The sequence below is a fragment of the Cynocephalus volans genome, chromosome 4 (assembly GCF_027409185.1).
Source record: "Cynocephalus volans isolate mCynVol1 chromosome 4, mCynVol1.pri, whole genome shotgun sequence".
In the NCBI taxonomy this organism is placed as follows: domain Eukaryota; kingdom Metazoa; phylum Chordata; class Mammalia; order Dermoptera; family Cynocephalidae; genus Cynocephalus; species Cynocephalus volans.
In genome coordinates, this window is record NC_084463.1 from 124,408,585 (window position 1) to 124,423,612 (window position 15,028).

Below are 15,028 nucleotides of genomic sequence, written 5' to 3' on the forward strand. Positions count from 1 at the left end.
CTTCTGGCTAACTGAAAGAATACAATAAATTGTTGTTAATTATAGTCACTTTACAGTGCTATAGACCATTAGATCTTATTCCTCCTATATAGCTGAAATATTGTATCCATTAATCAGCCTCTCACTCTCCCCTTCCTCCTATCTTTCCATCCTCTAGTAACCACTATTCTACTTTCTATTTCTATGTGATTAACTTTCTTAGATTACATATGTGAGCGAGAAGGTGCAGTATTTCCTATCTGTTCATGCCTTATTTCATTTAACGTAATGTCCTCCAAACTCATTCATGTTGCTGCTAATGACAGAATTTCTTTCTTTTTAATAGTCTCTATTGAAAAAAATATATATAGTTATTTGCTGTTAATTTTATTAGGAAGAAGACACTTTCTCTGACTTCTCAAGCCACTGAGAATGCTTTCCCTCTTTACTGTTCCAGTTCTCCATACCTCCAGTTAAGCAATTAGAATATTATATGGTATTTTAGCTTTACATGCTCATTTCCTCATGTACAGTTACAGCATCATGCATGCAAATGACAGTTTCTAGTCTGAGAACAATGAATCACTTAATTCATTGAGTGATTAATATGAATGAAAGCTACTCTTGAATCATTACTAGGTACTCTGAAGTAACCCTGTCCTTTATTTCACAAGCAATCCAATTTTCTCAATTTAAATTCAGTGACTTAAAACAAATAAATTCACTACCTTGTAAATTCTTCTTAGGTCTTTTGATGGTTTAACATTCACAGAAGTGTTCTTGTAGTATATAAGTTTATGGCTATTATCTATGACTTAACCCAGCCTCTGATCCTATCAAATCCAGGACAAAAGTATCATAATATTGAATAGTAGCTACAACTCCTGTAATTAGTTTTCCTTACTCTTTTTGTTACTTTCTGTTTCCCAAGATGTCTCAGCTGTATTTTACCAGGTTCAATGAGTTTCTAGAAAGGGTAAATAATTGAAATCCTGAGAATGGATGGCAATACAACTTTCAAGGGCAAATTTGCTATTTCTGTTGGAATAAATTCTTTCTGCCCTAATACAAGCTTCCTGGATTGCTATCTTGCTTATATTTATGATGTATGTATGGCAGACAAAAGAGACTATATTACTTATCAATATGTATATATTATTATGGGCCTAGTACTACTCTAAATATTTTACAGGTATTAACTCATTTATTTCTGCTAACAAGCCTATGAGGTAAGTACTGTTATTATATTTATCGTTACAGGAGAAACTGAAGCATACAGAGGTTAAATATCTAGTAGGGGATAAGAACCAGTACTCAAATTCCAATAAACAAACCCTTAAGTTCTTCTCCTCCCATCTGTGTTCTGCTGTCTCTCTAAAGTGGGATACAGCAATGTGCAATGGTCAAATGCAACTTCAGAAATAGTGTTTTCTTGTAACTGTTAAAAAGGAAATTATGCATAAGTAAAACTATGTATTTATGGCAGATAATATTTCCATCATAAAATGAAATAGACGAGATTCAAAAATAATTTGGGGGGAGGTAGGGAAAGATGGCAGACTAGATGTGCTTGATGTATGATCCTCCCACAGAAAGGGACCAGAGCAAGGAAAGGATAGCTAAGTATGCGGGAGAGCATCAGTGGGAGAGGGTAGTGGGAGCTGAGTAAGAACCTGTGGAGCACAAAAACCAAGAGGGGTGACGTAGAGGAGAAAGAGGAATGCAGTCAGTCACATCTTCCAAACAAGGATCAGCCAGGGGGAATTTTTCCTTGCATTAGGAAGGATCTGTTCATCCATGAGCACTTCCCATTGGTACACCTGTGCCTGATCCTGTCTCAGTCCACCCCCAGCACCTCCGAGATTGCCTGTGCCATTGCCTAGTCCTAGAACTATAGCCACATGACCTCAACTGCCTAGCCACACATACAGTTCTACCTGCCTGTGTGGGCCCTGAGTTCTGGACACCTGTGTGTTCCCTCCTACTAATGTGGGCCCAACCTTCAAGTGACCTGCATGGTCCCAGCCATCCCAACAGTTCATGCATCCTAAGACATCCAGCAACTTGCTTGGTCTCAGCAGCCCTAGTTACACACAGGGCCCAACTGACCTGTGTGGGTACAGCACCTGTGCAGGCTCTGCCACAGACATGGCTGCCAGCATTCTCCAGATATATTAAGTCTACCCAGAATTACTGAGTCTGGAACCAAAACTAAAACATCCCACCCAATGGGCAATATATAATGAATCAACAGGAGGTAATCTCTCTCCTCAGAAGCCACCCCAGAGGAATAGGAGAAAGAGCCACCAGATGACTAGGCAGCACCTAGGTATACTAGAAATATGAGAAAAAAAACCCCAGAAAATATCACATCAACAAAGGAAAACTATAATTCTAAAACGAGAAAACTTTGATATGTCTGAAAGAGAATTCTGGTTGACAATCTTAAAGAAACTCATTGAGATAAAAGAAGATTCAGTTAGTCAACACAACAAAATAAGAAAATCAACCCTGGACATGAAGGAGGAAATTTACAAAGAGATAAATACCATTACGAATAATGTAGCAGAACAACTGAAGCTGAAAGACTCATTCAAGAAAATAAAAAGTGCAATTGAGAGCATAAGCAACAGATCAGAGCAAGGAGAAGAAAGAATTTTTGATCCTGAAGAGAGTCTTTTAAAATAACCCAAGCAGACCAAAAATAAAAAAGAAAGAAAGAAAGAAAGAAAGAAGGAAGGAAGGAAGGAAGGAAGGAAGGAAGGAAGGAAAGAAAATAATAACAATAATAATAATAATAATAATAAACTGAAGAAAATCTGAGAGCTAACAGACAAACTTCAACTAACAGATATCCAAAACATAGGTGTGCCAGAAGAGGAGAAAGGAAAATGCATTGAAAACATATTCAATGAAATAATACTGGAAAACTTCCCAGGTATTGTTAGAAATACAGACTTCCAGATCCAAGCAGCTTAAAGTTCCCCAAACAGATTTAATTCAAAAAGAGCCTTTCTAAGATAAATCATAGTCAAAATGTCAAAAGCCAAAGACAAAGAGAGAATCCTAAAACCAGCAAAAGAAAAGTGTCAAGTCATCTATAAGGGAATCCCCACCAGACTAACAGCAGACTTCTCAGAAGAAACCCTACAGGCCAGGAGAAAATGGAATGATATATTCAAAGTAGTAAATGAAAAAATTGCCAGCTGAGAATTATACCTAGCAAGGCTATCCATCAGAAATGAAGGGGAAATATTATATTTCCCACACAAACAAAAGCTCCGGCAGTTCACCACCACATGACCAGTCCTGCAAGAATAGCTTAAGGAAGTCCTGCACTTGCAACCCAAAAAACAATAATCACCACCATGAATACACAATAAAGAACAAACAGCACTGGGAGAGGAGATATGCTTATGAGATAGAAAAAGAAACTGTACCATACACATTAAAGAAACCAATGACCACCAAAGACAAACAATAAACAGGAAGGAAAGAAACAAAGGAAATTTAAGTCACCAATAAGAAAAGCAATTCAATGTTAGGAGTAAGACAATATCTTTCATTAACAACCCTAAGTGTAAACGGATTAATTTCCACACTCAAAAGAGAGACTGACTGAATGAATTAAAAAAACTAGACTGAACTATATACTGTCTACAAGGGGCTTGCATCACCAGTAAAAACACACACAGACTTAAACTTAAAGTGAAGGGATAAAAGAAGATATACTATGCAAATAGAGACCAAAAATGACAATGAGTAGATATCCTTATATCCAATAAAGGAGATTTTAAACAAAAACCTATCCATGCCCCCCCCAACATCCACATCCAGCCCAGTGATGATCAAGCCTCTGTCAGAAGCTCCCCAGGCTCCTGAACTGGGATGGGGGTAGGCTGAGAGCCTCAGCCACACACCCCCAATATCTACATCTAGTCCAAAGACAACCATCTGACTGTTGCCAGAAGCATCGTAGGCTTCTGAGCCATGGTGGAGGGGGCACGGGCCTCAGCTGGGCCCTACTGACATCCATGTCCAGCCTAGCAATGACCACCAGGCCACAGCCAGAAGTGCCCCAGACTACTGAGCCAGTGTTAGGGTCCAGAGGGCCTCAGCCATGCCCCTCCAATATCCAAATCCAGCCCTGCAATGACCACCAAGCCACCACTGGAAGCACCCTGGGGTCCTGAGCAGGAGGTGCACCACAGCCATGCCCCCTCTCCAATGTCTGCATCCAGCCCAGTGACAACTACCAGGTGGTTGCTGGAAGCCCCCCAGTCTCCTCTTCTATAATGAGTGGAGTGATATGGGCCTCAAGCACTCCCCCATCCCCCCTTTTCCATCTTCCCATCCATTCCCCTTCCTCTTCCTCTCTCTCTGCCAACCCAATGGCTCCGCAACATTTTAGAAGGTAATAATAATAATAATAATAATAATAATAATAATAATAATAAATACATAAATTAAAAACAAAGCAAAGCAAAACAAAAGATATGAAAAGAAACATAGAAGCTTTTATGTAATGATAAAGAGATCTATTCAACAAAAAGACATAACAATCACAAAGATACATGCACCTAGCACTGGAGCAACCAGATAGATAAAGCAGACACTAGTAGACCTAAAGAAAGAGACCCAATTACAATAGTTGTTGGGGACCTGAACATCCCTTTCTGAACACTGGAGAAATCATCTAGGCAACAAATCAGCTGAGAAACACAGGATTTAAACTGTATTTTATACCAATGGGACTTGGCAGATATCTATAGGACATTTCATCCAACAACTACAGAACATACATTCTTCTCATCAGTACATGGAACATTCTCCAGGATAGACCACATGTTAAGTTACAAATCAAGGCTCAACAAATTAAAAAAAAAAAAAATGAAGTAATTTCAAGTGTCTGTTCTGACCACAATGGATTAAAACAGGAATCAATAACAAGCAAAATACTTGAGAATATGCAAATACATAAAAATTAAACAACATACTCCTGAATGACCTATGAGTCAAAAAGGAAATTAAACAGAGAATAAAAAAATTGTGGAAACTAATGAAAAGAAAGACACATCATACCAACGCCTGTGGGATACTGCAAAAGCAGTATGAAGAGGGAAGTTTATTGCAATAATTGTTCACATCAACACAATAGAAAGATTTTAAATAAGCAACCTAACACTACCTCTCAAAGAACTAGAAAAATGAGAACAATCTAATCCCAAAATTAGTAGACAGAAATAGATAATTAATATCTCAACAGAACTAAATGAAAGAGAGACCCCCCCAAAAAGATAAAAAAGATCTATGAAACAAAAAGTTGACTTTATGAGAAGATAAACAAAATAGACAAACCACTGTTAGGCTAACTAAAAAAAGAAGAGAGAAGATCCAAATAGCAAAAATCAGAAATGAAAATGGAGACATTATAACTGATACCACAGAAATAAAAAGAATTAGTAGAGACTATTGTATACAACTCTACACCAACAAATTTGAAAACCTGGAGGAAATGGATAAATTTCTGGACATATGCAAGCTACCAAGACTGAAGCAAGAAGACAGAGAACGTGAACAGACCAAAAAAAAAAAAAAAAAAAAAAAAGCAATGAGATTGAAGCATTCATCAGCAATCACCGAACAGATAAAAGTCCAGGACCAGATGGTTTTATTGCTGAATTCTACTAAACCATTGAAGAGGAATTAATACCAATTCTCTTTAAACTGTTCCAAAAAATTGAAACAGAGACCTTTCTTCCAAACTAATTCAATGGAGCTAGAATTACCCTGATACCAAAATCAGTCAAAGATACACCAAAAAATAAATAATAATAATAATAATAAATAAAAATAAAATAAAATTACAGGCCAATATCCTTGATGAAAATAGACATAAAAAACCTCAAAAAAATATCAGCAGTAGGAACACAGCAGCATATCCTTAATACAGAAAAGTTGAAAGGTTTTCCCTTAAGAACAGGAAAAAGACAAGGATGCTCACTCTCACCACTCCTATTTAACATACTATTAGAAGTACTAGCCCAGCAGTCAGGCAAGAAAAAGAAAGAAAGGGCTTCCAGATTGGAAAAGACAAAGTCAAACTGTCCCTATTTGTAGATGATAGGATACTATATATAGGAATACTTAAATGTGAAGGCCAGATCCATACTGGCAGCATGCCTATTACCACAAATTACGATTGTACCCTGTCTCTCCCACCCCAACCTCCCACTCCCTCACCCTTCCCCCCACTCCACTTTGTATCCCTAGGTATGTTCTCTCTCTCTGCAGGGCAACACACCACTGTGGTCTTTCTTTCCTTCCTTCTTTTTCACTTAGCTCCCGCTTATGCGTGACTACATGTGGTATTTATCCCTCTGTGCTTTGCTTATTTAACTCAACCTAAGTTTCTCTAACTTCATCCATGTTGTTGCAAATGGGAGAATTTCATTCTTTTTTTAGTATTCCATAGTGAATATATATCACAATTTCCTTATCCATTCATCCATTGATGGACATTTAGGTTGGATCCATATCTTGGCTATTCTAAACAGAGCTGTGATGAACATGGGAGTGCAGGTATCCCTTGAACATGATGATTTCCATTCCTCTGGGTATATACCCAGAAGTTGGATTGATGGATCATATGGAAGATCTATCTGTAGTTGTTTGAGAAACCTCTATACTATTTTCCATAGTGGTTGTGCTAATTTACAGTCCCACCAACAGTGCAGGAGTGTTCCCTTCTCTCCATACCCTCACCGGCATTTGTTATTCAGCATCTTTTTGATTATAGCCAGTCTAACTGGGGTGAGGTGATATCTCAATGTGGTTTTAATTTGCATTTCCCTGATGACTAGTGATGTTGAGCATTTTTCATGTACCCATTGGCCATTTGTACATCTTCCTTTGAAAAATGTCTATTCAGCTCCTTTGCCCATTTTTAATTGTGTTTTTTTATTGTTTGAGCTCCTTGTATATTATAGATATTAATCCCTCATCAGATGCATAGTTAGCAAAATTTTTCTCCCACTCTGTATGTTGTCATTTCACTCTGTTGATTGTTTCCTTTGCTGTGTAGAAACTTTATTAGTTTGATATAGTCCCATTTGTTTATTTTGTCTTTTGTTGCTTGGGCTTTTGGGATCATGTTCATAAAGTCTAACCCAGACCTAGTTGCTGGAGTGTTTCACCTATATTTCCCCTTAGTAGTTTCACAGTTTCAGGTCTTATACTTAAGTCTTTAATCCACTTTTGAGTTGATTTTAATATATGGTAAGAGGTGCATCACTAGTTGCATTCTTCTGCATATGGATATCCAATTTTGCCAGCACCACTTATTGAAGAGGCAGTCTTTTCCCCAATGTAGATTTTTGTTTTCTTTGTCCAATATCAGATGGCTGTAAGCCTGAAGGGTGATTTCTGGGTTCTCAATTCTGCTCCAAAGATCTCAGTGTCTATTTTTATGCCAGTACCATACTGTCTTGGTTACTATAGGTTTGTAGTATAATTTGAAGTCAGGTAGTGTTATACCTTTTGATTTATTTATTTATTTTTTTTGCTCAGGATTGCTTTGGCTATTTAAGGTATTTTATTGTTCCATATGAAGGATTGTTTTTTTCCATTTCTGTGAAGAATGTCATTGGTATTTTGACGGGGATTGCATTGAATCTGTAGATTACTTTAGATAGTACAGACATTTTCACAATGTTAATTTTTCCAGTCCAAGAGCATGGAATGTCTTTCCATCATTTTGATTTTTCTTTAATTTCTTTCAGAAGTGGTTTCTAGTTCTCATTTGTAGAGATCGTTCACCTCCTTGGTTGATTTTGTCCCTAGGTATTTTTGGTGTGTGTGATTATTGTAAATGGGATTACTTTCTTAATTTCTCTTTCTGTTAGTTCATTATTTTAGTATATAAATGCAACAATTTTGGAGCATTCATTTTGTATCCTGCAATGTTACTGAAATTATTAACCAGCTCTTGGAGTTTTTTGATAGATTCTTTAGGTTGTTAATATATATTATCATGTCATCTGCAGATAGGGACAGTTTGACTTCATATTTTCCAATCAGGATGTCCTTTATTTCTTTCTATTGCCTGATTGCTCGGGCTAGTACCTCCAGTACTATGTTAAACAGAAGTTGTGAGAGGGGGCATCCTTGTCTTTTTCCTGCTCTTATGGGAAAAGCCTTCAGTTTTCCCCATTCAGCACGATACTGGTGGTGGACTTGTCATAGATGGCTTTTATTGTGTTGAGAAACTTTCCTTCTATATGTAATTTGTTGAGAGTCTTTATCATGAAGGGATTTTGAATTTTGTCAAATGCCTTTTCAGCTTCTGTTGAGATAATCATATGTTTTGTCTGTGAGTTTGTTGATGGAACTTGAAAAAGAACAACAACCCAATCCTAAAGGTAGTAGACAGAAAGAAATAATTAAGATCAGAGTGGAACTAAATGAATTAGAGACCCATTAGACAGTAGAAAAGATCAACAAAACAAACAGCTGTTTTTTTTGAGAAGATAAATAAAATAGACAAACCATTAGCTAAGTTAATAAAAAAAAATAGAGAAGACCCAAATAACAAAAATCAAAAATGAAAAGGGAGACATTATTACTGATACCACAGAAATACGAAGAATCAAGAAAATTGAAACAGAAGCTACTCTCCCAAACTCATTCTATGAGGCCAACGTAACTCTGATGCCAAAACCAGACAAAGACACAACAAAAAAAGAAAATTATAAGCCAATATGCTTGATGAACATAGATGCAAAAATCTTCAACAAAATTTTAGCAATCAGAATACAGCAACACATTTAAAAAATTATACACTATGATCAAGTGGGCTTCATCCTAGGGATGCAAGGATGGTTCGACATAAAAAAGTCAATAAATGTGAAAAATCACATCATGTCCTTTACATTTTTATGCCAAAAGAGCCAGAGGCCAGCCCATTTTCCATAGTATTTTTCATCCCATTGACCAAGAACCTTATAAAATTACAATCAGAATCAGGAGGAAGATAAATATACTTTTCCTCCTTATGGGAATATCTGAAAAGTCACATGGCCAAGGAGATGGATGCAGTAAGAATGGAAATGAAGGTTTGAGATGTGGGTCATTACTATAACCTCTCCTATTCTCTGTTCCCTCTTTTATCTTTATTTTCTTGATACCAACCATCACTATTTTATTTTATATATGTATATGCTCTCTCTCTTTGAGGTCATGAATTGTTCTCTTTAGCTTTATAGTACAAGTGTAGGGAATCATTTTTGGTATATATTACAAGTTCAATAATATTTGTTGAATTTTGAAATAATTAAATGATTTTAATAATAAAATGGCAGCATTTTAAGGCAAATTAAATATATTTGTTTATTCTTGTTTTCAGCAGAAACCACAATAACTGAAAGAGATAAATGAATTGAAAAAATAATCTTGTAGCTTAGTTAGAGGAAAGATTTTTTTTTTTTTTTTTTTGGAACCTCTACAATTCCCAGGTCCTAGCACAGAGCCTGGGATAGTAGAGAGTATGGAAATTAATAAAAGGATGAAAGGAAAGACGGAATAAACCAAGATCGTGCAACTGCTATATGTATGCTAATAATGTAATTTCCAAGTCTTCATGTTCCTCATTTGAGCCCTTGTAGTGTTGTGTAGAAAAGTATTGTCATCTCTAATTTAGAAAAGTCAAGTGCTTTGACCAAGATCACAAGGAAGCAGGGTAGGCAGGATTTGAATATACATCTTTCAAATCTGAGGTCATTGCTCTTTTCCTTTAACAGCAAAGTTATGGCATTTGCAAAGGTACAGAGCTATGGCACGATATCGAAGTTTATGGGATTAAAACTCAATAGAGTGATACTAGTATTTTATTCTGCTTGGGCTGCCTTAACAAAATACCATAGACTGGGTGGCTTAAACAATGGAAATTTATGTTCTTTAAGTTCTGGATGCTAGAAGTCCCAGATTTAGGTGCCCACAGATTTGGTTTCTGGTGAGGGCCATTCCTAGTTTGCAGAGGGTGATTTCTTGCTCTGTTCTTACACGGCCCTTCCACTTTCTGAGCACAGCAAGACAGATCTCTGGCATCTTTTCCTCTTCTCATAAAGACAATCACCCTATAAGATTAGAACCCTACCCTTAAGACCCTGTTTCCAAATACAGTCACACTAGAGGTTAGGGCTTCAATGTATAAATTTGGGGAGAATACAATTCAGTTCATAACAACTAGAAACATAATTTATGAATTTAAATCAAGTATTTTCAACTATTTGAGCTGAATCTTTGTAACTAGATATTTTTTTCTGGTGCAGCACTAAGTGCATATTGATTCTGAATGTACCATTTTCTGCGTACTGATCAAATGACCATGTACTATAGTATTTTTAACCTGAATTCTAAATGAATCTTATAGGGTAATACTGTTTTTTTCTCTTTTTCTTTTTTTCCCCTAAATTCTTTGGCAATGAATTGAATGACAGATGCTTAAAATAGAGGGGAGATTATAAAATTTACTGAAAAAAATTGCCTTTCTTTCATTTTACAGGCCCAGCAGCTAACTGATCTGGAACAAAAATTAGCTGTAGCCAAACATGAATTGGAGAAAGCAGCTCTTGACAGGGTAAGTTTACATCCATAAAGCATCACAACTACGATTTTAGCAAAAATAGAAGAGTATGCTCAGTTCTTGTCTTGATTGATTAATGCAACTCCAAATGCCATGCATATAAGATGGTTATGGAGTTCATGAATGTTTGATATTCCCTTTGGAATCCAAATTTTTCCCTGTTTCTGCTGCTACAGTAAATTGATGGACATACCGGCCTGCTGCCAAAAAGAAAAAAAAAAAAATTGAACAAAGTTTGTCTTTGTGAATTCATGACTTCATTTTTCACCTTACTGGTAGATAAGTTCTGTAACACCATGAACAAACATGCTTTAATGCACCAACTAATATGCCATGTATTAACTCTGGATAAATGAGTTATGAAGAAAACTAAAGTAGATATTGACATCAAATTATTACAAACAGTTTTTAAATGTGTGTATCTTAGAATTTATATTTATTCATATGTACTTAGAAACATATATAAGGACATTAAATATAGCAATGTTTCTATTAATAGTAAATTAAAATAATTTAACTGCTTATTGTTAGGAGAATAACGATAAATAAAAATCATATATTTTTTCTATACTCATTTTGAAATGGTAATCAAAATTAATTTTGATTAGTGAATAAATTAATATTAGTGAATAACATACATATATTTTATCAATATTAACACATCTACAACAGCTAATATTGAGTGAAATTATTAGAACATATGTATGAAATTTAATGATTATTCAAATTTGCAAAACACATTTTTAAAAAAAGTACGTATTGTGTAAATAGACGAAGTAGAAAGATACACACTCATCAAATTCATGGATTCAATTGCTTTTGGGAAAAGAATAAGTAAAATGATGCTAGGAATGCTTACAAAGAGCCTTCCATTGTATCCCAAATATTTTATCCTATAGTAATTATAGATACAGAGAAATAATCTTTAATTCATACAACCAGATATTTGTATATTGCATGCATTATATACATGCATTATATATGTATGTACACATACATTAGATATATGGAATACGTATGTGTATTTTCATTGTATAAATGTATGTTAAATTGAGGTTGGTGTATATATATCCAATATAATATATATATATTTTAAATATTAATATAATATATAATGATATATATCCAATATAATATATTTTATAAAATCATGTAAAATATTTTATGTAACAAGTATATGTACTATATATTCAAAAAATGCTTTTTAACATTTATTTCAGATTGATATTTACTATATATTGTTCTCTATATGCTCCTATATTTTTCAAAATAAGTTTTTTAAAACTTGTAGAAAGTTCTGTCTGCTGTCAGCGGACTTCTATTTTTGTGATCAAAGCTTGGTAAACATTTTATCAAGAACATTAACAAAATATGATGATTGCATTTATAAACTTAATTTACAGTAATACACTATATTCATTTAGCAGTTTTGTAAAGAAAGGGCCTCTTAACCACCAGTTTGAACCATGGATGTTTTGGTACAGAATATAGGAAATAGAACATTTAAGGCTAATTCTTCTTGGGAACTTTTCTGGTATCTCTCCCATTCCATTATGATGCAGTGGTTGTAAAGGACCAGATTAATATTTTACTTCCCAGGGACTTGGGTATCACATAGGCATATTTCATCACCTTGCTATGTTCAAAATCTTCTTCATAGCTAACATGGCAATCTTATCAGACAGGATACCTAAAAAGTGTTGTATTACAGGAATTAGTAAGGATATTCTGTGAATATTAATAATACTACTTGTTAAGGTTTAGAACATCAGGACAAATAAGACATTTGAATTAATAATTAGGCATTTAAACAACTTACTCCTTTGTGATTATCTTCTTATATATGAGTATTATTTTTTTCCAAGTCATTAATATTTAATTGCTTTAAGGGAGCGGCCTGCTATTTAATGAAGTGGGGGAAATATAATTCATCTTACGGATTCTGCCTTTATAGCATATATTTAGAATTTATAGAAAAATTTGTAATAATTTATGCTAATTTCTGATGATGTCTAACTCAAGGTATAAAATATTACTTTTTAAAAAGGTATATGGCTTTTTATAAAATTTATGGAAACAAAACCAGAGGAACATATAATCATAAAATTCCACTAGGCTACCTTTTATATTTTTATTTTTTAAAAAAATTTATTTATTGGGCCGACCCCGTGGCGCACTTGGGAGAGTGCGGTGCTGGGAGCGCAGCAGTGCTCCCGCCGCGGGTTCGGTTCCTATATGAGGTTGGCCGGTGCGCTCAATGGCTGAGCACAGTGCGGCTGGTCACAAAAATGACACACACAAAAAATTATTTATTTATTCATTTTTAATTGAAACATCATTGATTGTACATATCTGTGCGGTACATCATTGAATATCAATACCTGTGTGCAATACATGACCCTCAAATCAGGATAATTACTATATTTATTGTTACACATTAGAATCGTTTTTTTTTTTTTTTTTGTGGCCCTTTACCAATTTCTTGATAAATCCTCCCCACCCTCTCCCTTTTCCACCTCTGGCAGCATCAGTTCCATTCTCTCCTTTTGAAAGTTCAGCACAATATTGTGATTGGTGTATCTTTCTTTCTTTTTTTGTTTACTTTGTTTATTAACTTATTTATTTTACCTCCCACTTATGAGTGGGGACATGCAATATTTCTCTTTAGGGGCCTGGGTTATTTCACTTAACACAATTTTCTTGAGTTCATTCAAGTTGTTGCAAATGGCAGAATTCCATTCCTTTTTATGGCAGAGTAGTATTCCATTATGTATATATACCACATTTTCCTTATCTGGTCATCTAATGATGGACATTTAGGTTGGTTCCAACTCTTACATATTATAAATAAAGCTGTGATAAACATGGGAGTTCAGGTAACCCTTCGACATAATGATTTCCATTCATTTGCATATATACTCACCAGTGGGATTGCTGGTCTATATGGCAATTCTATCTGTAGTTGTTTGAGGAAGCACCATATGGTTTTCCATCATGGCTGCACTAATTTGCACTCCCACAAAGAGTGAAGGAGGGTTCCTCTTTCTCTGCATCCTTGCCAGCATTTGTTATTCTGTCTTTTGGATAACAGCCAGTCTAACTGGAATGAGATACTGCAATTTGGTTTTGACTTGCATTTCCCTGATGCTTGTTGATGTTAAGAATTTTTTCATATGCCTATTGGCCATTTGTATATCATTCTTTGAGAAATACCTATCAGCTCCTTTGTCTATTTTTTAATTAGGTTACTTGCGTTTTTACTGTTAAGTTGTTTCATTCCTTGTATATTTGGCATATTAATCCTTTATAGGATATATAGTTTGTGAATATTTTCTCCCATTCTGAAGGTTGTCTTTTCACTCCATTAATTGTTTCTTTTGCTGTGTGGAAGATTTTTAGTTTGATATAATCCCCTTTATTTAATTTTTGTTTTGTTACCTTTACTTTTGGGGTCTTATTCATAAAGTCTTTGCCGGAAGTGTTTCCCTTATGTTTTCTTTTAGTAGTTTTATACTTCTGGGGCTTCTATATGTCTTTTATCCATTTTGATTTGATTTTGGTATATGGTGAGAGGTACATGTCTGGTTTCATTCTTGTACACATGCATGTCCAGTTTTCCCAGAGCCGGTTATTAAAGAGGTAGTCCTTTCCTTTGTGTATGCTCCTGTTGTCCTTGTCAAATATTAGTTGACTGTAGGTATATGGGTTGATTTCTGGGTTCTCTACTTGGTGTCATTTGTCCAAATATCTGTTTTCATGTCAGTACCATGCTGTTTTGGTTACTATAGATTTTAGTATAATTTGAAGTCTGGTAGGGAAATGCCTCTGACTTTATATTGTTTTGGCTATTTGGGGTCTTTTGTTGATCCATATGAATGTAAGGATTGTTTTTTTGTTTTTTGTTTTCTTTTTCAGTAAATAATGTCATTGGTATTTTGATGGGCATTGCATTGAACCTGTAGATCATTTGGGGTTGTATGGACATTTTCGCAATATAAATTCTTCCAATTCAAAAGCATAGAATGTTTTCTCGTCTTTTTGTGTCCTCAATTTCTTTTAGTAGTGATTTGTAGTTCTCATTGTAGAGATCTTTCACCTCCCTGGATAAATGTATTTGTAGGTATTCTATTTTTATGGTGACTATTGTAAATGGGCTTGTTTTCTTGATTTCTTTTTCTGCTAATTTGTTGTTAGAGTATAAAGACTCTACTCATATCTGTGTGTTGATTTTGTATCCTGTAATTTTACTGAAATCATTTACCAGCACTAAGAGTTTTTTGGTAGAGTCCTTAGGTTTTTCTATATATAGGACCCTGTCATCTACAAACAGGGAGAGTTTGACTTCATCTTTTCTAATCTGAATGTCCCTTATTACTTTCTCTTGCCTGATTGCTCTGGCTAGTTCTT

The 15,028-nt window shown here is 34.9% G+C and overlaps 1 protein-coding gene across 1 annotated transcript in view; it reads left to right on the plus strand.

The window, feature by feature from the left end:
* Positions 1 to 15,028, plus strand: part of LUZP2 (leucine zipper protein 2) — a 502,288-nt gene that overhangs the window by 415,194 nt on the left and 72,066 nt on the right. Inside the window, exon 8 of the mRNA XM_063095866.1 lies at positions 10,541 to 10,615. Coding sequence (XP_062951936.1) covers positions 10,541 to 10,615 — 75 coding nt within the window. The remainder of the gene's footprint in view (positions 1 to 10,540; positions 10,616 to 15,028) is intronic.